At 49.9% G+C, this 21939-nt stretch overlaps 1 protein-coding gene across 1 annotated transcript in view; it reads left to right on the forward strand.

Annotated features, from left to right (window-relative positions):
• ZZEF1 (zinc finger ZZ-type and EF-hand domain containing 1) overlaps positions 1 to 21939 on the forward strand; it is a 337771-nt gene that overhangs the window by 172950 nt on the left and 142882 nt on the right. The window contains exons 19-22 of the mRNA XM_075336372.1: positions 4769 to 4928; positions 14242 to 14363; positions 14443 to 14565; positions 15206 to 15375. Of these exons, the coding sequence (XP_075192487.1) occupies positions 4769 to 4928; positions 14242 to 14363; positions 14443 to 14565; positions 15206 to 15375 (575 nt within the window). The remainder of the gene's footprint in view (positions 1 to 4768; positions 4929 to 14241; positions 14364 to 14442; positions 14566 to 15205; positions 15376 to 21939) is intronic.

A 21939-nucleotide genomic window follows, 5' to 3' on the forward strand; every position in this document is an offset into this window, starting at 1 on the left:
ATCAATCAGGTGTTGGATATTTCTCCCCCAGCTCCTACAACTGAGGAGTCAGCTTCTCAGGAGAAATTCCGTTTCAGGTTTCCCAAGCGTACATTGAGTACGTTTCTGGATCACTCTGACTTCAGAGAGGCAGTCCAGAAAAACCGAGACTGTCCAGACAAGCGTTTTTCCAAGCGCCTTAAGGATACACGTTATCCCTTCCCCCCTGATGTTGTCAAGGGCTGGACTCAGTGTCCTAAGGTGGATCCTCCAATCTCCAGACTGGCGGCTAGATCCATAGTTGCAGTGGAAGATGGGGCTTCACTCAAAGATGCCACTGACAGACAGATGGAACTATGGTTGAAATCCATCTATGAAGCTATCGGCGCGTCTTTTGCTCCAGCATTCGCAGCCGTATGGGCACTCCAAGCTATCTCAGCTTGTCAGGCGCAGATTAATACAGTCACACGTACATCTGCCCCGCAAGTGGTGTCCTTAACCTCTCAGGCGTCGGCGTTTGCGTCCTACGCCATTAATGCTATCCTGGACTCTGCGAGCCGTACGGCGGTAGCATCCGCCAATTCGGTGGTAGTCCGCAGGGCCATGTGGCTACGTGAATGGAAGGCAGACTCTGCTTCCAAAAAGTTCTTAACCGGTTTGCCATTGTCTGGCGACCGCTTGTTTGGTGAGCGATTGGATGAAATCATTAAACAATCCAAGGGAAAGGACTCATCCTTACCCCAGTCCAGACCAAACAGACCTCAACCATGGAAGGTACAATCGAGGTTTCGGTCCTTTCGGACCGCGGGCAGGTCTCAATTCTCCTCGTCCAAAAGGCCTCAGAAAGATCAGAGGAACTCCGATGCATGGCGGTCTAAGTCACGTCCTAAAAAGACCGCCGGAGGAGCCGCTCCCAAAGCGGCCTCCTCATGACTTTCGGCCTCCTCAAACCGCATCCTCGGTCGGTGGCAGGCTCTCCCGCTTTTGCGACGCCTGGCTGCCACAGGTAAAAGACCGATGGGTGAGAGACATTCTATCTCAAGGTTACAGGATAGAGTTCAGCTCTCGTCCTCCGACTCGTTTCTTCAGAACATCTCCGCCCCCCGAAAGAGCCGATGCTCTTCTGCAGGCGGTGTGCACTCTGAAGGTGGAAGGAGTGGTGATCCCTGTTCCTCCTCAGCAACGGGGTCACGGTTTTTACTCCAACTTGTTCGTGGTGCCAAAAAAGGACGGATCCTTCCGTCCTGTTCTGGACCTAAAACTGCTCAACAAGCATGTGAAAACCAGGCGGTTCCGGATGGAATCGCTCCGCTCCGTCATCGCCTCAATGTCCCAAGGAGACTTCCTAGCATCAATCGACATCAAAGATGCTTATCTCCACGTACCGATTGCACCAGAGCATCAGCGCTTCCTGCATTTCGCCATAGGGGACGAACACCTTCAGTTCGTGGCACTGCCTTTTTGGCCTGGCGACAGCCCCACGGGTCTTCACCAAGGTTATGGCAACAGTGGTGGCAATCCTACACTCTCAGGGACACTCGGTGATCCCTTACTTAGACGATCTGCTTGTCAAGGCACCCTCTCAAGGGGCATGCCAACACAGCCTGAACATCGCTCTGGAGACTCTCCAGAGTTTCGGGTGGATCATCAATTTTCCAAAGTCAAATCTGACACCGGTCCAATCACTGACATATCTTGGCATGGAGTTTCATACTCTCTTAGCGATAGTGAAGCTTCCGCTGAACAAACAGCGTTCACTACAGACAGGGGTGCAATCTCTCCTTCAAGGCCAGTCACACCCCCTGAGGCGCCTCATGCACTTCCTAGGGAAGATGGTGGCAGCAATGGAGGCAGTTCCTTTTGCGCAGTTTCATCTGCGCCCACTTCAATGGGACATTCTCCGCAAATGGGACAGGAAGTCGACGTCCCTCGACAGGAACGTCTCCCTTTCGCGGGCAGCCAAGGCTTCCCTTCAGTGGTGGCTTCTCCCCACTTCTCTGTCGAAGGGGAAATCCTTCCTGCCCCCATCCTGGGCGGTGGTCACGACGGACGCGAGCCTGTCAGGGTGGGGAGCGGTCTTTCTCCACCACAGGGCTCAGGGCTCTTGGACTCAGACAGAGTCCTCCCTTCAGATCAATGTTCTGGAGATAAGGGCAGTGTATCTTGCCCTAAAGGCGTTCCAGCCGTGGCTGGAAGGCAAACAGATCCGAATTCAGTCGGACAACTCCACAGCGGTGGCATACATCAACCACCAAGGCGGGACACGCAGTCGGCAAGCCTTCCAGGAAGTCCGGCGGATTCTGCTGTGGGTGGAAGCCACAGCCTCCACCATATCCGCAGTTCACATCCCGGGCGTAGAAAACTGGGAAGCAGACTTTCTCAGTCGCCAGGGCATGGACGCAGGGGAATGGTCCCTTCACCCGGACGTGTTTCAGGAGATCTGTTGCCGCTGGGGCATGCCGGACGTCGACCTAATGGCGTCCCGGCACAACAACAAGGTCCCGACATTCATGGCACGGTCTCAAGATCACAGAGCTCTGGCGGCAGACGCCTTAGTTCAGGATTGGTCGCAGTTTCAACTCCCTTATGTGTTTCCTCCTCTGGCACTGTTGCCCAGAGTGTTACGCAAGATCAGGGCCGACTGCCGCCGCGCCATCCTCGTCGCTCCAGACTGGCCGAGGAGGTCGTGGTACCCGGATCTGTGGCATCTCACGGTCGGCCAACCGTGGGCACTACCAGACCGACCAGACTTGCTGTCTCAAGGGCCGTTTTTCCATCTGAATTCTGCGGCCCTCAACCTGACTTTGTGGCCATTGAGTCCTGGATCCTAGCGTCTTCAGGGTTATCCCAAGAGGTCATTGCCACTATGAGACAGGCTAGGAAACCAACGTCCGCCAAGATCTACCACAGGACGTGGAAGATTTTCCTGTCGTGGTGCTCTGCTCAGGGTTTTTCTCCCTGGCCATTTACCTTGCCCACTTTTCTGTCCTTCCTTCAATCCGGATTGGAAAAGGGTTTGTCGCTCGGCTCCCTTAAGGGACAAGTCTCTGCGCTCTCTGTGTTTTTTCAGAAGCGCCTAGCCAGACTTCCACAGGTACGCACGTTCCTGCAGGGGGTTTGTCACATCGTCCCTCCTTACAAGCGTCCGTTAGAACCCTGGGATCTGAACAGGGTGCTGATGGCTCTTCAGAAACCGCCGTTCGAGCCAATGAGGGATATTTCTCTCTCACGCCTTTCTCAGAAAGTGGTCTTCCTAGTAGCAGTCACTTCACTTCGGAGAGTGTCTGAGCTAGCAGCGTTGTCGTGCAAAGCCCCTTTCCTGGTGTTTCACCAGGACAAGGTGGTTCTGCGTCCGGTTCCGGAATTCTCCCTAAGGTGGTATCCCCCTTTCATCTCAATCAGGATATCTCCTTACCCTCTTTTTGTCCTCATCCAGTTCACCAATGTGAAAAGGATTTGCACTTGTTAGATCTGGTGAGAGCACTCAGATTCTACATTTCTCGTACGGCGCCCCTGCGCCGCTCGGATGCACTCTTTGTCCTGGTCGCTGGCCAGCGTAAAGGGTCACAAGCTTCCAAATCAACCCTGGCTCGGTGGATCAAGGAACCAATTCTCGAAGCTTATCGTTCCTCGGGGCTTCCGGTTCCCTTAGGGCTGAAGGCCCATTCTACCAGGGCCGTGGGGGGCGTCCTGGGCCTTGCGGCACCAGGCTACGGCTCAGCAGGTGTGTCAGGCGGCTACCTGGTCGAGCCTGCACACTTTCACGAAACACTATCAGGTGCATACCTATGCTTCGGCAGATGCCAGCCTAGGTAGGCGAGTCCTTCAGGCGGCGGTTGCCCACCTGTAGGACGGAGCCGTTTACGGCTCTATTATGAGGTATTATTTACCCACCCAGGGACTGCTTTTGGACGTCCCAATTGTCTGGGTCTCCCAATGGAGCGACAAAGAAGAAGGGAATTTTGTTTACTTACCGTAAATTCCTTTTCTTCTAGCTCCAATTGGGAGACCCAGCACCCGCCCCTGTTCCCTTCGGGCTGTTGTTCTTTGTGTACACATGTTGTTCATGTTGAATGGTTTCAGTTCTCCGATATTCCTTCGGATTGAATTTATTTTAAACCAATTTATAATTTTTTCCTCCTTCTTGCTTTTGCACCAAAACTGAGGAGCCCGTGATGCACGGGGGGTGTATAGGCAGAAGGGGAGGGGCGTTACACTTTTAGTGTAATACTTTGTGTGGCCTCCGGAGGCATAGCTATACACCCAAGTGTCTGGGTCTCCCAATTGGAGCTAGAAGAAAAGGAATTTACGGTAAGTAAACAAAATTCCCTTCATTCCCATCTCCAAGATCCTAACCCAATATGTAGTAGATGTAATAATAAGAATATTAGCAAATACCTCCAATTTGAAACGTAGTATAGTTCTGCTGATATAGCCATGTCTCTTACCTCATGTGCAGGGCATTGGAGCTTAAGTAACCATAGTTACGTCCACTCGTATAGTAGTGATAGTTGCTTGTGGTCGTAGCTATGGACACCTATGCTGCAATGCCCTGCACATGAGGTAAGAGACATAACTAATCAGGAAAACGATACTACATTTTTAATTGGAGGTTTTATATTATTATTATTATGCCCATTACATATTGGGACAGCATGTTGGAGATGGGAATACCTCTTTAAGACAAAGGATCAGTATTTGCAGTTGCAGTGTTTCTGGCTGACTTTCTCAGTTGTCAGGATTTTTAGAGATGACTGAATTGTTAACAATCTCGTTTTTCTGATTGCAGAGTAAGACGTTAGTTCTGCATGATGCTCAAGGAGAATGTGGCTCAAATTTACATTCATTGTTCTGGGCGATCCAGGGTAGTCTTCTGTCATGGTGTTTTTGCCAGCTAAAAGGAGAAGATCCCGTATCCCAGCTAATGGCCAGAGAATTGCTTGTCAAGTGTAAGTTGTGGTCTATTTTGAACGTTTTAATTCAATTTTTAGTTTTGTATACCATTGTGTATCTTTTTCTATTGTGTTATTTTTAGTGCTTTTGACCTAAAGTATTGAACCAGTCCTCTGCAATGACATTTTCCATTGTCATTGTAAATTAAGCAGCTTCACAGAAGTTGTGCAGCTGCCGCAGAGTGTATCTGGCCACCTGACAGCTGGATACTTCATTGTGAAGGCAGAGGTGTTTTTTATTATTAATAACCATCTCTGCCGCTTTGATCGCTGCACACACAGCACTGAGTGAGGACTGCGTGTATGTTATAGGAAGCAGAATGATTACTTCCTTCTTCGGGCTTGGTGATTCTTTGATCGCCGAGTGCCGTGAGGGAGCAGGAGCTGTTAGATCAGTTCAGCAGTGGAGTAACTGAGGCTAATATACCAGGACCTACCACCAGGATTTTGCTATATGAAGGAAAGGCAGTGCCATACAGGCACTAAGATGCTGAATCCAGACATACCTGTTAAAGAAAGATCTGATGCTTGGTTGCAGAAATATCTTTAATCAAAGTTGCAGAAATGCCCTGCACTTTGAGTGACAGATGCAACGGGGGCGGGGCTTTTATGGGTCTTGTCCTCGCTGATACGTCTTTCTCCAGTGTCCTCTATGACGTGCCCCCTTTTCTTTATTTGAACATGGCGACACGCCGCAAATACTGTTGTTGGCAGCGCTTACGCATTGACACAGTAATTCTGTTTTCATTAAAATGGCGCCGGAGTCTGCGCATTCGGGAACCGCAATTTCCGGTGCCATTTTATTGAAGACGACACGGTGAAAACTATGAGAGCATCAGTGTGAGTGCAGATTTATGTTATTTCTCTGATGCCTCATTGGGGGACACAGGACCATGGACCATGGGTGTTATGCTGCCTATCCATAGGAGGACACTAAGTAGATGCAAAAGCATAGCTCCTCCTCTGCAGTATACACCCCCTGGCCGGGCCAGGCAAGCTCAGTTTTAGCTTAGTGTCTGTAGGAGGCACTTCCTTTCAAGGTTTGTTATTTTTTGAGGGCGACGGTTTCCTTTTGGGACCGATATCCCACTACCATCAACGGGCGGGAACGTGGAGTGTCGCCTCCACGTACCCCCTCCTGCGACGCTGGATCCTGGGCTGGATGACGGGTTCCACAGACACCGATTTTCCAAAGCCCAGGGTAGAGGCCTGTGCCCTATAGCCCAATTCCTCAGCCCCTCTCTGCAGGCTCTGAGTTGAAGATTGCATCAATTCCTCAGACCCTCTCTGCAGGCTCTGAGTTGAATATGACACCGACACAGCAAGCTGACTCTGCTATTTTCACTGCCTGGAAAGCAGTGTTTTAAGGTGAGATCCCCCCCTGACTGGTTTCCAAGACAAAGGGAGAAAAGACGGTGCATGGAAGGCTCCCAGGACATTTACAGTATTTATTATGTGCAAGGAGCAAGGATCCTGCACACACAGTGTTAACTTTCTCTAGCTTGCTGGCTGGAGGAGGGGGAAGTTCTGCTGTTTGCAGAAAGTCTTGCAGATAATTTCCTGGTGGCAGGGGGAGGGCCCAGGGCTTAGGGACTCATGCTGTTTATTATCTGCTCTGTTTATTTGCTCTAGCAGAAAAGCTGGCTGATAACCACCAGTGACAAGCTGTGTGCTGACTGTAGGGAGAGGGAGGAAAACTCAGAAGCTCCCTTCCCGCCGTTTTTTTTTTTTACTACCCACAGCACGGGGGGGCACACTGACTCATCTTCCCGCTCTTTTAGCGCTAAGCCCCCCCCCACGGGCGCGATAACCCCCCCCCCCCTCCAGGAAAGCGTGTGAAGATCTTCATAGAGCTTAACCCTTCCTGAGGACAGGGCCATCGGCTGATTCTGGCGAGGTGCTTGCTTCAATTGTAGCTCTGCTGAGCATTGCCCCCCCTCCTGGCATTTTCCTATTAGGAAATCTAAGGGCACTAAGAGTACTAAGGCCCACATAGCCTATTATTCAGCCTGCACTGCCTGCCACGCTGAGCTACCACGTAAACACACCTCTTCTCTCTGTGAGTCCTGTGCCCCTATAGCCCCCCAAGACCCCCCTGCCACCACCGCCGCAACCGGCAGCCCAGAGCCTAGGACCCCGAGCCCACCGGAATGGGCACAGTTTCTGTCCCAATCCATGGAAAAACTGTCACAGAACCTGGTTCTGGCTATGCAATGTCGTCCTCCACAACCTTCTGGGTCCCTGGATGGAACGCAGGCTGAGGGATACCCCTATGGAGGATCCTTCTGAGATGGCACATGCTTCACCGGTTGCAGAGATCAGGAAAAGGGCACACGGCCGGGTGTCTCCAGCGGGCTCTCCCTCGGAGCACACAGGGCAGGCTCTCCCACACGCTCCACGGCTTCTGAAGAGCTGGAGGAGGGAGAATGCTGTTTGTACCAGGAGGATTCCTTGGTTTCATCACCCCCAGATGATCAAACTGCAATAGACTCCCTTATAGCAGCAATCAACCAAACTCTGCATGTGGAGGATCCCGCATCCACTACCACTGACCATGCGGTCTCCTTTAAGAGGGCAAGGAAACCCCAAAAGGTTTTCGCTGATCACCCAGAGTTTCAGGATATCCTCACAAAGCAAAGGGAGAAGCCTGACAGACGCTTCGGTAACCGAAAACTCATGGAGTCCCGGTACCCTTTTGCCTCACCTGCCCCTAAGGGCTGGGCCGATCCGCCCTCAGTCGACCCCCCCCCCCCACCCCCACCCCCCCAGTCTCCAGCCTTACCACAAAGACGCTCCTGTCTTTACCCAATGGTTCTTCCATCAAGGACCCGACAGACAGACAGGTGGAGCACCTCGCCTGCTCTGCTTTTGAGGTTGCGGGTTCCTCCCTCTCGCCCTCCTTTGCCTCTGTGTGGGTCGCAAAGGCGATCTCGGTCTGGGCAGAATCCCTTAACACTTTGCTTGAGGAATCCCAGTTCACTCATACCTTCACAGAGGTAACAGCTCAAATTGCCGCTGCGGCGGAGTACCTCATCCAGCCTCCATGGACGCTGCTACCTGCACAGCGTTTGCCGCCTCAAATACCATAGCCATCCATAGAGCTCTCTGGCTCCGACAATGGCAAGCGGACTCTGCCTCCAAGAAGTCTCTCACGGGCCTTCCCTTTTTTGCAGACCGATTGTTTGGCGAACGTCTGGACAAGCTCATTTCTGACGCCACGGGAGGAAAGAGTACCTCCCTCCCCCAGCTGAAGTCCAGGACGTCCTTCACCAGACGTCCACAGTCCTCGTTCCGCTCCTTTCGGAACTCATTTGGTTGGTCGACATCCCGTGCTGTCCCTGCCACCAGCCGCGGACTACGCAGGGCCTGACCTTCTCAGCTCTCCCCGAAACCCACTTCGTCATGGCAGCCTAGACCGAAACAGTCAAGGACTAGGGAGACTTGGCCACGACGTTTTCCCCCCTCATGACTCATTCAGCGCCCCGGAAGACGCACTCATTGTAGGAGGTCGAATGCGGCTCTTTCAACACATCTGGGCTGCCGCCTCAGACGACAAATGGGTGCGAGACCTTGTGTCTTCCGGTTACCACATAGAATTTCGGACCCGACACCCGAGTCGGTTCGTTCTCTCAAACCCCCCAAAGACTCAAAAACGACGCAAAGCTTTTTTCTCAGCAATCCACTCACTCCAAACAGCAGGAGAGATAATACCTGTCCCAGACAACGAGAAGTTCGGGGGTTTTTATTCCAACCTCTTTGTGGTCCCCAAAAAGGATGGGTCAGTTCGACCCATCCTGGACCTCAAACACTTAAACAAACATGCACGTACAGAGATTCAGAATGGAGTCCCTAAGGTCCATTATTGCATCCATGGTCGAAGGGGAATTCCTCGCCTCCATAGACATCAAGGACGTGTACCTGCACATACCCATCGCCCCAGATCACCAAAAGTTCCTCCGCTTCGCAATTCAGGACTCCCACTTTCAATTTGTAGCTCTACCCTTCGGCCTTGCCACCGCACCAAGGGTCTTCACCAAAGTCATGGCGGCCGCCATGAGCGTCCTTCACGCCAGGGGAGTAGTCGTTCTCCCTTACTTGGACGACCTCCTCATCAAGGTCCCCTCCTTCCGCGACTGCTCAACCAGCGTACAGATCACTGTGGACAGGGTGGCTAGTGAATCTGGACAAATCATCCCCGATCCCATCACGATCCATCACCTTCCTGGGCATGTCCCTGGGCACCCGTCGGGGCTTGATCCTTCTCCCTCAGGACAAGGTGTTCGCTCTTCAACGAGCGGTACGCTGCCTTCTACGTCCTCCGTCTCGCTCCATTCGATTCAGCATGAAAGTGCTCGGCAGGATGGTGGCGGCTATGGAAGCAGTACCCTTTGCTCAACTGCACCTCCGCCCACTGTAGCTAGCCCTTCTAGCAGCCTGGGACAAGAACCCCTTCTCCCTGGACAGACATCTTCACCTGACGCCTTCAGTCAGGTACGCACTCCGCTGGTGGCTTCGGTCCTCATCCCTATCGAAGGGGAGATCTTTCCTCCCAGTGAACTGGCTGGTCCTGACCATGGACGCCAGCCTCCTAGTCTGGGGAGCAGTGTACCCGCCCCACACTGCTGGAACTCCGCGCAATCTTCCTTGCGCTCAGGGCGTTCAGCCCTCTGCTAGCGGGTCGTCAGATTCGAGTCCAATTGGACAATGCGACAGCTGTAGCCTATATCAATCGGCAGGGGGGCACCCGCAGCAAAGCGGCTTATCTCACCCGCAGCAAAGCGGCTTATCTCGAGGCCCACAAGATTCTCTGTTGGGCCGAATCGACGGGATCAGTGATATCAGCGGTACACATACCGGGGGTAGAGAACTGGGTAGCAGACTTTGAGTTGCCAAGGCCTGGCTGCCGGAGAATGGTCTCTCCACCCAGATGTGTTTTTCTCCACATCTGCACTCGCTGGGGCACACCACACGTGGACCTAATGGCCTCAAGGTTGAATGCAAGCATACCCGCGTTCATAGCCAGGTCACGCGACCCGCAGTCCATCGGCGCAGATGCTCTAGTCTGCTCCTGGCACCACTTCCGCCTGCCTTACATATTTTCACCTCTACCCCTGCTGCCGTGGGTAATCAGGAAGATCAAGGCAGAGGGAGTCCCGGTGATATTGATCGCACCGGACTGGCCCAGGCGCGCCTGGTACGCCAAATTAGTACAAATGCTCACAGACGCACCGTGGCGCCTTCCAGACATCCCAGACTTGCTGACCCAAGGGCCCATTTCCCATCAGAACTCCAGAGCCCTGAAGCTGACGGCATGGCCATTGAGACCTGGGTATTAACAAGAGTGGGATTCTCCCCCGCGGTTATTGCCACCATGATCAGCGCTCGAAAGTCTTCTTCATCCCGCATTTACCACCGTACGTGGAAAATCTTCCTTTCATGGTGCAGGGAAACTAATGTCCAGCCTATGCCTCTGGCCATCCCCAGAATACTCGACTTTCTACAGTCTGGCTTGCAAGCGGGGGGTTGGCTCTCAGTTCCCTTAAAGGGCAGGTCTCAGCGCTCTCAATCTTCTACCAATGCCGCCTGGCTCAAAAACCGCAAGTCAAGACCTCCTCCAGGGCGTTTCCCATCTAGTTCCCCCGTACAAACAGCCGCTGGAACCATGGGTCCTCAACCTCGTTCTGGACGGTCTCCAGAGGTCTCCCTTTGAACCCCTCAAGGAATCCTCCCTTGCTCTTCTGTCCGGGAAGGTAACATTCTTAGTGGCAATTATGTCCATCAGACGGGTTTCGGAGCTGGCAGCACTTTCTTGTTGCGAGCCTTTTCTGATCTTTCACCAGGACAAGGTGGTTCTGCGCCCCCTTCCGGATTTCCTTCCAAAGGTTCTTACCCCGTTTCATTTGAACGAGGACATTGTCCTGCCTTCCTTTTGTCCACACCCGGTTCGTAGGGTGGAAAGGTCTCTGCATTCGTTAGACCTCGTCAGAGCTCTCAGATATTACATATCCAGGACAGCCCCCTTTAGGAAAACGGACTCTTTGTTCGTCATTCCTGAGGGGCCTAATAAGGGACAGGCAGCTTCAAAGGCGACTCTGGCTCGCTGGATTCGCTCTGCGATCCAGGAAGTCTACCGCTTGCAACTCAAGCCCATTCCTAGTGGGCTGCGGGCTCATTCCACGCGAGCAGTTGGAGCTTCGTGGACCATTCGGCATCAGGCTTCAGTGGAACAGGTGTGTAAGGCTGCGACCTGGTCTAGCCTACATACATTTTCAAAGCATTACAGAGTCCATACCCAGGTTTCAACTGAGGCAAATCTGGGTAGGAAAATTCTGCAAACGGCAGTAGAACAACTCACTCAGTAGGTGCTCCAGGCTGTCTGGGACTGGTTCCTAGTCCTTGGGTTGTGTTTAGAGTTGAGCGGGATGGCAATAATCCGGGGCTGGCGGGTCGTTAACAGACTTAAAAATAAGTCCGCTCCGCTCCGGAATCCGGTGCCCATATAAGTCAATGGGGACCGGAATCCGGTGCCCATATAAGTCAATGGGGACCGGAATCCGGAGGGTTAAAACGTTTGTGGAGGGGCTAGGGGGCTAGCAGCGAGCGCTGCATACTCAGAGGCGCTGTCATGGTGGCACACTCCTTCCGGCTCACGCTGTTACCTTCCGGAGCCGACAATTGAATGTTTATGGTATTCCCCGCCCACCGGCGTGTGTTGGTTGCAGCTAGGCACGTCCCCATCCTGAGTGGCAGCGTGTCAGCTAACTGCAACCAATCACAGGGGCCAGGACGGCCGGTGGGCGGGGAAAGCAGTGCACTGTCGGTCACGGTGGTAAACACACTCGGCAGCACAGTTATAGCGCTCGGCTGCAGCCCCAGCCGTCGCGCAGTATCTGTGCTGTGTATTCAGTGCCCTGAGTCACACGTGCGAGGCTGCCAGGTGCTGCCAGAGCCCCTCGCACGTGTGACTCCGGTGAAAGTAAAAAAAAAAAAAAAAAAAGACGTGCGGTCCCCTTAATCTTCACATCCAGCCAAGATAACGCCGGCCGGGGGCTGGTATATCCTCAGCCCGCAGCCGTCCGGTATGTCGCATCTGTTAGATGTGTGCGATACCGGCTCTTCCCGCTGGCGTGATGAGGTGCCAGTCGGGGTAATAGCAGGGGTTAGCAGGGGCACATAGCTGCTGCTAAACCCTAGGTTTGTGATGGTACAGGCGTCTGTCAGATACCTGCATCACACAAACCTGTAAATGACAGTAAATAAACACAGACACACAGAAAAATCCTTTATTTGAAATAAAATACAAAACACTCCTCCTTCACCACTTTATTAACCCCAAACACCCTGCATCTCCGACGTAATCCACAGGAGAAGTCCCGCGGCGACACCTCCGGCTCTGCTACATGTTAGAGCGAGCAGCCATAGAGCACGGCTGCCCGCTCTGAGTGCAGCGTAGTACTGACCGCGATAAGCGATGACTGCACGGCAGACACTGTCACAGGCTGGGGGCGCGTTAGCCAGGAACCAATCACAGCTGAGAGGACGGCCGGTGGGCGGGGAAAACACGGAAAGCTGTGTGACAGTGAAGTGAAAGCGAAAGGGAAGTGAAAGCGCAACCCGGAAGCAAGTGTGCCGCCATGACAGAGTCTGGTAAGTATGAAACGCTATTTATTTGTTTTTTTTCATTTTTTATTAATTGCCGATTTCGGGTCCTGCAGCCGGAATCCCGGGCCTGATCCGGGAATAGTGCTGAAACCGCGTGGATCCTGACATTTACAGCCCGGGCCCGCTCAGCCCTAGTTGTGTTGTCGTCTTTTATGTTTCCCACCCATGGACTGCTTTAGGACGTCCCATGGTCCTGTGTCCCCCAATGAGGCGTCAGAGAAAAACGGATTTTTGTGTACTCACCATAAAATCGTTTTCTCTAAGCCATCATTGGGGGACACAGCACCCACCCTGTTGCCCTGTTGGGCCTTCGTTCTCTCAGTACCTTATTTGGTTATGACTCTTTTTTTTTTTCTCATGTTCCTCTGTTGAGGTAAGTTTTTACTGCTTTTTTTCTCCTACTGCTTGTGTACTAAAACTGAGCTTGCCTGACCCGGCCAGGGGGTGTATACTGCAGAGGAGGAGCTATGCTTTTGCATCTACTTAGTGTCCTCCTATGGATAGGCAGCATAACACCCATGGTCCATGGTCCTGTGTCCCCCAATGATGGCTAAGAGAAAACGATTTTACGGTGAGTACACAAAAATCCATTTTTTACATCTGTGCATGAGCCCCTACCGCTCATAGTCTTCACTGCCCTTTTTTCTTATTAGGGTATGTGCGCACGTTGCTTTTTACCTGCTTTTTACCTGCTTTTTTGCTGCTTTTTCTTCTGCGCTGTTTAATGCCAAAATGGATGTGTTCTTCTATTCAAGCAAAGTCTATGGGAATTTGGGTTTCTTGTTCACACTATGTTGTTCAAAATGCTGCCTTTTTGTGGCAGAACTTTGGTCAAAAACTCAGCTTTGCAGTGCAAAACCCAAATGGCAAAAACAATTGACATGTTGCTTCTTTGAAAAGCTGAGTTTTTGACCAAAGTTCTGCCTCAAAAAGGCAGCATTTTGAACAACATAGTGTGAACAAGAAACCCAAATTCCCATAGACTTTGCTTGAATAGAAGAACACATCCATTTTGGCATTAAACAGCGCAGAAGAAAAAGCAGCAAAAAAGCAGGTAAAAAGCAGGTAAAAAGCAACGTGCGCACATACCCTTAAACTTAAAACAATTAAAATCTACACATATTTGGTGTATTCGATTTATCAAAATATAAAATAAATTAACCTGATTGGTAAACTGCGTAACGAGTGAAAAAATATCAAAGCACCAGAATTGAACCTGCAATAACAGGTGATCAAAACATCATATCTACCCCAAAATGGTATCAGTAAAAACGTCAGCTTAGAGCACAAAATATAAGCCATCACACACCCCATATCCTGAAAAATAAAGAAAAACTATACATGTTTAGTATCTACAAACTAGTATTGACCTGGGGAGTCTATTTGTCAGGTCAGTTTTACCATATAGTGAACATGGTACATATATGCACAATTACACTTTTTTTTTTCTTTGCAATTTCACCGCACTTGGAATCTTTCTCCTGTTTTCCAGTACAGTATGTGGCAGAATGAATGCAGTCATTCAGAAGTACAACTCGTCCTGTAAAAAACAAGCCCGCACACTGTCAACCTGTATTGCTGTCTCTCTAAATTGACTTCTCTCTGCTTTCTGATTGTTCTGATGTTTTCATGATTATATTTTTTTTAGATGTTGATCTTTTTTTAACAAACACGAAAACTATACTGGAGCCCTTACTGGACGAGTGCAGTGGGAAAGTGATTATTGAAAAACTGAACAATTCTGTGTTTGCCATGTCAACACGCCAGCTCGTGAGTGAAAGCCACATAAGACTAACTATGTCAAGTTTTAATGTTTTTTACTTGCTAACACAGGTTTTTATTTTGACAGATGACGTACATGTTGGAGTTTTGCTCTGTTGACATTCCACACTGTTTACTACTGCAGAGTTTCAGTCACTTAACCAGGTTAATGAAGAAGCTTTGCGGAGATCCTGGGGATAGTGCCAACAAGGTAGGGGCTTTGTATAATTGGATATATTCATTCAGTACAAATCTGCACACAAATTCGCTGTGAAATTTGTCACGAATATATGCAAATTGTGTTTGTAGATTTTTAGGAAATTTCCAGAGCATAAAAAAATCCATTCTAGCTAAATGATCTTGAAAAACTGCACTTTTCAAGTAAAATTTTAAAATACCCTCTTTTCCTATATCAGGCATACTTATGTAGCTTGATTGCTGGTCTTCTACACTATTTACACTGCCACAGCAGAAGACGACCTAAGCGATTAAAGCCAAATTAGAAGACCAGATCAGCCTACATACTGTATATGTATGTAGAAAAAGGGGACATTTTTGGAATTGGACTCTATTTGAAAAGTGTATTTCCAAGTGTATTTTTCAGATAGGATGTTTTTATTTTATCCTAGTAAAACCTCTTTAATTTTCATGTAATGTAAAAACGACAGATTGGTTTACGTTCGTATGTATTTGATCAAATCATTTTTCATTCGTTAGTCTTCCCTAAATCACTTATTTTTGGTTGATTCATAACATATTTATGGAGCACTCGTTGATAGTCCTCTGAAAAATTTGATCTGCCTTCCTGGGAAATTCTCAGTAGGATAGTGATGAGTGTTTTCCGATTTTAGATTGAAATGGAAAGTTGGAATCAGGTTCAAGAACCGGTGGTCGTTCAGACCTGGAACATGGAATCCCCCCACAACTATGAAAACAATTGTCGTGATACAACAGTCTTCCTTTGTCCGGGGGCAACTTACTTTGAGGTGGAATTCGATGACAAGTGTGAAACTGAAAGGAGGTAATTCGCATATAATATTACATTAAATAATGTACAAGTGCATTTACAATTTCCAAAACTGTGGATGTTGTCTTTTCAGGGAGGAAGAAGACTAACTCTAGTGCCACCTACTGAAGTGGCAATCTTAAAAGTCAAAAGTGACCCTTTTTAACGAGCCTTGTAATATAACTTAGGATTTATGCCAGATCAGAACCTTAATTTGCATTAACTGTGTTTCAGAGTGATTGCCCCTCATCAGTGCAAAGTATTAGATCTCATGTGGCTGTATGAGAGGCTAAGGTTGCTTTCACACTTGTGTTGTTTTGCATCAGTCACAATCCGTCGCCTTGAGGAACCGTTTTTTTCCCCCCATAGACTTCTATTAGCGACGGATTGTGACTGATGGCCCTGCGTTGTATCCGCCGCGTGACAGATCAGTCATTTTCTGACTGACCATCATGCGGTAGGAACGCACACTGTAACGTTTTTTGTGTGCGGTGGATCGTTTTTTTACTGTGAACATGTGCACAGTAAAAAACCATGATGGACTGGAAATTCAGGTCCAGCAGCAGGAACGATTGGCTGATCGGCCGGAGGCCGGCTTTTCTGAGCGATCAGCTGATTGGCCGGCGGCCACCTTTTCTGAACGATCAGCTGATCTCCTGGTGGTTGGCTTTTCTGAGCGATCAGCTGATTGTCTGGTGGCCGCTGGCCGATCAGCTGACTGTTCTCAAAAGGCGGCTGCCAAGCGATCAGCTGATCGCTCAGAAAAGCCGGCCGCCAGGCGATCAGCTGATCGTTCAGAAAAGCCGGCTGATGGTAAATCAGTAAAGAAAAAAACGGATTGTTTTGCGGCATCAGTCTCATCAGTTGTGCCACTATCTGCAGCGCATCCGTTGCATCAGTCACACAACTGATTGTGACAGATGCAAAACAACGCAAGTGTGAAAGCAGCTTAAGACAGGGTGCGAGAGGAAAGTTTTTCTCTTTGCGGAGACTGACATACCAACCGACATGCCATTAGTGAGGAGACTTTAAGTCGCAATACTCCTCACGGAATTGACTTTTAGGATAACTACTTCCAGTAGGTGGCAATAGAGTTTGTCGTCTTCTTTCTTGAAGATAGAACTTACATATTTCTCAGAAGAGCATGCCGGCTTAAAGACTCTTCACTACTGGCATGTCGGATGGGTATTTCCGTCTCCGCAAGTAGAATAGTTTTCCTCTTAACCTTCCTCTAGTGTTAGGGTCGTGATTGACCTGTTTTAGGTTTTAAATGCATACAAATTCTACATACATTTGTTTATTGCATCAAGACTTTTTGACTTTTTCTGGAACTTATTTTTAAACAAAATACAATAAAATAAAACTATTTTACTAAATTGTAAAATGCTCTTATTAAAATTATAAAATTTGTGTTGTTGGGGTCAATTTCGACCCAGGTCTAATATAAGAGTAAAAAAAACAATAATAAGTCCCAAAACTGAACTCATAAACGCAATATAAACCAACAGCCCACAGCCAGCTCTACCTCCAACAACTTGAGTTAGGGACATGTCCAGGCATGTATGGTCAAGTCAGCTTACAGTTGGTACTTTGCAGCCATGCAACAATGAGGAGAAGATTAGATGCAAGCCAAATTCTGGATTATATCTCGGATGATAATGAATCAGAGGACACACAGCAGCAAATTGATACAGATGAACAGGTTTCTGAATAGGAAGATGATGTGGAGTATCAACCGGAAGACACAGACAGTTCTGATCAGTCTGATGAGGAGGTCACCGGTGCTGAAGCTGCTCCCGCTGAAAAATTCAAATCCAAAAGTGGCAAGATCAGTTGGAGCTCAGTACCTCCAGATGTACATGGTAGGGCAGATGCTGCAAATGTCATAAAAATGACCCCTGGGATCACAAGGTTTGCTGTGACAAGAGTAAGTGACATCAAGACATGTTTTGATCTGTTTATGCCATTGTCAATAAAAAAGTCATTATTGCTATGACAAACCTTGAAGGAAAAAAAGTCCACGGCAACATGTGGAATGACCTTCATGATGATGACCTGGATGCCTACATTGATGTTTTTCTCCTTGCTGGAATGTAAAAATCCTGCAATGAGGCCACTGATAGTCTCTGGGATGCATCGACAGGCAGGAATATTTTCCGGGCAACAATGTCACTTCAAAAGTTTCAAATGATATCAAGAGTCCTCAGATTTGACAACAGAGACACCAGAACAAAATCTGACACACTTGCTCCCATCAGGGATGTTTGGGAGAAATTGGTGCAGCTCCTTCCACTGATGTTCAACCCAGGGCCAGAGGTGACAGTAGACGAACGTTTTCTCCCTTTGCACGGAAAATGCCCTTTCCGGCAATACATGCCAAGTAAGCCAGGCAAATACGGCATAAAAATCTGGGCAGCCTGTGATGCAAAAACTAGCTATGCATGGAATCTACAGATTTACACAGGCAAGTCTGCAAGCGGCATCCCTGAAAAAAAACAAGGAAAACGTGTAGTCCTCGATATGACTACTGGACTGCAGGGTCACAACATTACTTGTGACAATTTTTTTTACCAGCTATGACATTGGACAAGAACTTCTCAGGAGGAAAATCACCATGGTGGGCACAGTGGGGAAAAAAAGCAAACCTGAGCTGTCCGCTGAATTGTTGCAGATGAAGAACAGGGCTCCACTTTCCTCAAAGTTTGTTCATACAGACACCACCACTGCTGTTTCATACTGCCCCAAAAAATGACGGAATGTGGTACTGATTTCCACACTTCACAAAGATGCAGCTGTGTCATCAGGAAGTGACAAAAAGCCCAGAATCATCCTGGACTATAACAAAAACAAAGGAGGAGTGGACAAGCTGACTGCCACCTACACTTGCCAGCAAATGACTAGGAGATGGCCAATGGTTGTATTTTCAAACATCCTTGATGTGTCAGCATACAATGCATTTGTGTTGTGGACCCACATTCACCAAGGATGGAATTCAAAGAAAAAAAACAAGCGGAGGATGTTTCTTGAGGAACTAGGAAGATCCCTTGTCAAGGCACACAATGACCAAAGAGAACGAGTGCCCCGAGACCCAGCCGCTGCAGCCTTGGTCCGACAACACCAGAGCTCAACAAGTGCTTCGCCCACACCCACAGCAACACAAAGAGCATCATCACCAGCATCCTCCTCAACCAGCCCTGCCTCAACCCCAGCCACAACCCCAGTGAGACCACCTGATTCTAAAAGAAAGAGGTGTCAGGTCTGCCCTAGCAATAAGGACAGAAAGACAAACACATCGTGCTTCGCCTGCAAAAAATAACTCTGCAAAGAACATACAAAAAGTGTCACTTTTTGCCACACATGCATCTAATTACTAATGCATCTAAAAACTAGTACTTGATTTCTGTTGATTTGATTTGCTTGATTGATTGTTGTTTGTTTGACCTAGAAAAGCTACTTTTCTTTATCGTTCCTTTATGGGAGACCCAGACCATGGGTGTATAGCTAGCGACCTCCGGAGGACACACAAAGCACTACACTCAAACGTGTAGCTCCTCCCTCCGGGCTATATACACCCCCTGGATGACAATCTACCCAGTTCAACGCTTTGTGTTTCAGGAGGATACACACACTTTTATTTCCTCATATTTTTTTCAATTTTATTTTAATTTTTTAAAGATTTGGAAGAAAAGCGGGTCCAGTCTGGACTCCCGGCATGTCCCTTCACGCTCCACTCTGCGGGGTGCTGTTAAGGTTGATCTTCATAAGGCTGGAGCCTTCACATGCCGTGCTCCTTCGCATCCTCTGTCGAGGCTCTGTTTGAAGTGGGAGCCATCACGGTCCTCTCTGCTTGCAGGAGGCCGGCTCCATCCGCAGCCCTGTCTGGTCCCTGCTGGAAGGAGCGTTAACCCCACTCAGGGACATGGCCCTGCGTCTCAAAGACGTTTTTTCAGGGGTCCCGGGTGCTTTTATTATGGGGGCAGTATGTGCTTTAGCGTTACTGTTAATTTCGGCCGGTTCTGGGAATTTCCCATGAGAACCGCGCCGACGGTGCCTGCTCGTCGGCCGCACTTTAAAATCTAGGCCCCGGCTTCAGTTTGGGCTAGTTTCGTTTTTGGCTTCTGCTGTATGTTTTGCATACAGCGCCGCCCACCGCCCGGCCAGCAGAGGGGAGGGCACTCCTCTCTAAGGAGATGTCCCCTCCCCTGTCTACCTCCCTGTATCTCTGTGCTTCTGTTTTCCCGCTCCTGGGCTTATACACGCCCCCCCTCCTTCTCCCAGCGCCATTTTATCAGCGTTTTTATCACTGAGAAGCGCTGGATGCTGCAGCTGCATACTTTTTGGAAAGCTGTCACTTTACAGGGGAGCGGTGAAATCCGGAGGACACAGAGAGCAGGGCTGGTAAGCCACAACCTATGGTTGTGGATTTTTATACACTCAGGCTTTCTACAGGAGTGTGTTTTGGCTGCAGAGCTTCCTCCACAGCAGCATGTCTGTCACTAGGAGCAAGGCTGCAAACATGTATGCTATATGCACTGCTTGCAAGCTAATTCTGCCAGAGCCTAGCACGTACCCACATTGTGATAACTGTGCTAACATGGTTGTGTCTCAGCCTGGAGCCTCCTCAGGGGTCCCTCAGGCTGCTTCGGTCCCGGTGGCTGAACCCCCGGCTTGGGTAGCATCCTTTTCACAGGCTCTTTCCAAGTCGTTTGCCGATTCCATGGGGCAGCTGTCCCAGACGCTGCTGTCTATGCATCAGCCTCCCTCTCAGGGTGTCTCTGCGGCTCCGAGCTCTGCAGAGCCCTCAGAGCATGTCCTAGGACCCCGTCCCCCTAAACGGAGACGCACGGACCCTTCTCCTTCCTCGTCCCACGGCTCTGATTCACAAGCCGAGGTGCAGGGCGAGGAGGATTCCTTTACTGTGGGCTCAGACGCTGCCTCTATGTACCCCATTGATTTGTCTGAGGGTGATGCGGACGTTAGTGACTTGATTGCGTCCATTAACTCCGTACTGAACCTCAACCCACAGGAGTCAGAGGATCAACCCTCTCTGGTAGAGGTACACCAGTTTACCTCTCCTAAGAAACCTAGGAGTATGTTTTTTAACCACTCCAGCTTTCAGACCACTGTTAACAAGCCTAGGGCCTGTCCTGACAAACGTTTTCCGAAACGTAGTTCAGATGACCGTTTCCCGTTTCCACCGGAGGTGGTTAAGGACTGGGCCCAGTCCCCAAAGGTGGACCCTCCAGTGTCCAGAATCTCAGCCCGCACAGTAGTTGCGGTGGCCGACGGCACTTCTCTTAAGGATCCCACTGACCGCCAGGTTGACCTTCTGGCCAAGTCTGTATTTGAGGCGGCAGGAGCCTCCTTCTCTCCGTCTTTTGCGGCGGTGTGGGCTCTTAAGGCTATCTCTGCCTCTCTGGCGGAGATTCATTCCCTTTCCAGGGACTCTATTCCTGAGATGGATGCCTTAACTTCCCGAGCTTCGGCTTTTGCATCCTACGCCATGTCTGCCGTCCTGGAGGCTTCTCACCGCACGGCAGTGGCTTCCGCTAACTCCCTCGCGATCCGCAGGATCTTGTGGCTTCGAGAGTGGAAAGCGGACGCTTCCTCTAAGAAGTACCTTGCGAGTCTCCCTTTTACTGGGTCACGGCTGTTTGGGGAACAGCTGGATGACATAATTAAGGAAGCTACTGGCGGGAAGAGTACTTCCTTGCCACAAGCTAAAGCCAAGACACCTACCCAGGGCAGGAACCAATCGAGGTTTCGTTCCTTTCGTTCCTCTAACTGGTCATCCTCTAAGCCCACAGTCTCGTCCACTACCGCCAAGGATCGCAAATCCAACTGGCGCGCAAAGCCGCGTCCTCAAAAGACCGGAGGAGCCGCTGCCACCAAGGCAGCCTCCTCGTGACTATCTGGCCGCGCCAGCAACGTCCTTGGTCGGGGGCAGGCTCTCCCACTTTGGCGACGTGTGGTTGCAACACGTCTCCGATCAGTGGGTGCGGGATATCATCACCCACGGCTACAGGATACCTTTTTCCTCCAGCCCGCCAAACAGATTTTTTCTGTCCACCCCCCCCTGCTCCAAAGCCGCCGCCTTCTCTCAGGCCGTGGCATCCCTGCAGACCAACGGTGTAATTGTTCCGGTCCCCGCCCGGGAACGGTTCAGAGGTTTCTACTCAAACCTCTTTCTAGTTCCCAAAAAGGACGGTTCCTCCCGGCCCATCCTAGATCTCAAGCTTCTCAACAAGCATGTTCAGGTGCGGCACTTTCGCATGGAATCTCTAAGATCGGTCATTGCCTCAATGACCCAGGGAAATTTTCTGGCATCCATCGACATCAGAGATGCCTATCTGCATGTGCCTATTGCGGTTTCACACCAGCGCTGGCTACGCTTTGCGATCGGAGAGGAACATTTCCAGTTCGTGGCTCTTCCCTTTGGCTTAGCCACGGCCCCCCGAGTGTTCACCAAGGTCATGGCAGCAGTGGTTGCGGTCCTGCACCTCCAGGGGTTGGCAGTGATTCCTTACCTGGACGACCTTCTAGTCAAGGCCTCATCCAGTGTAGACTGTCAGCGGAGTG

The sequence above is a fragment of the Anomaloglossus baeobatrachus genome, chromosome 2 (assembly GCF_048569485.1).
Source record: "Anomaloglossus baeobatrachus isolate aAnoBae1 chromosome 2, aAnoBae1.hap1, whole genome shotgun sequence".
Classification (NCBI taxonomy): domain Eukaryota; kingdom Metazoa; phylum Chordata; class Amphibia; order Anura; family Aromobatidae; genus Anomaloglossus; species Anomaloglossus baeobatrachus.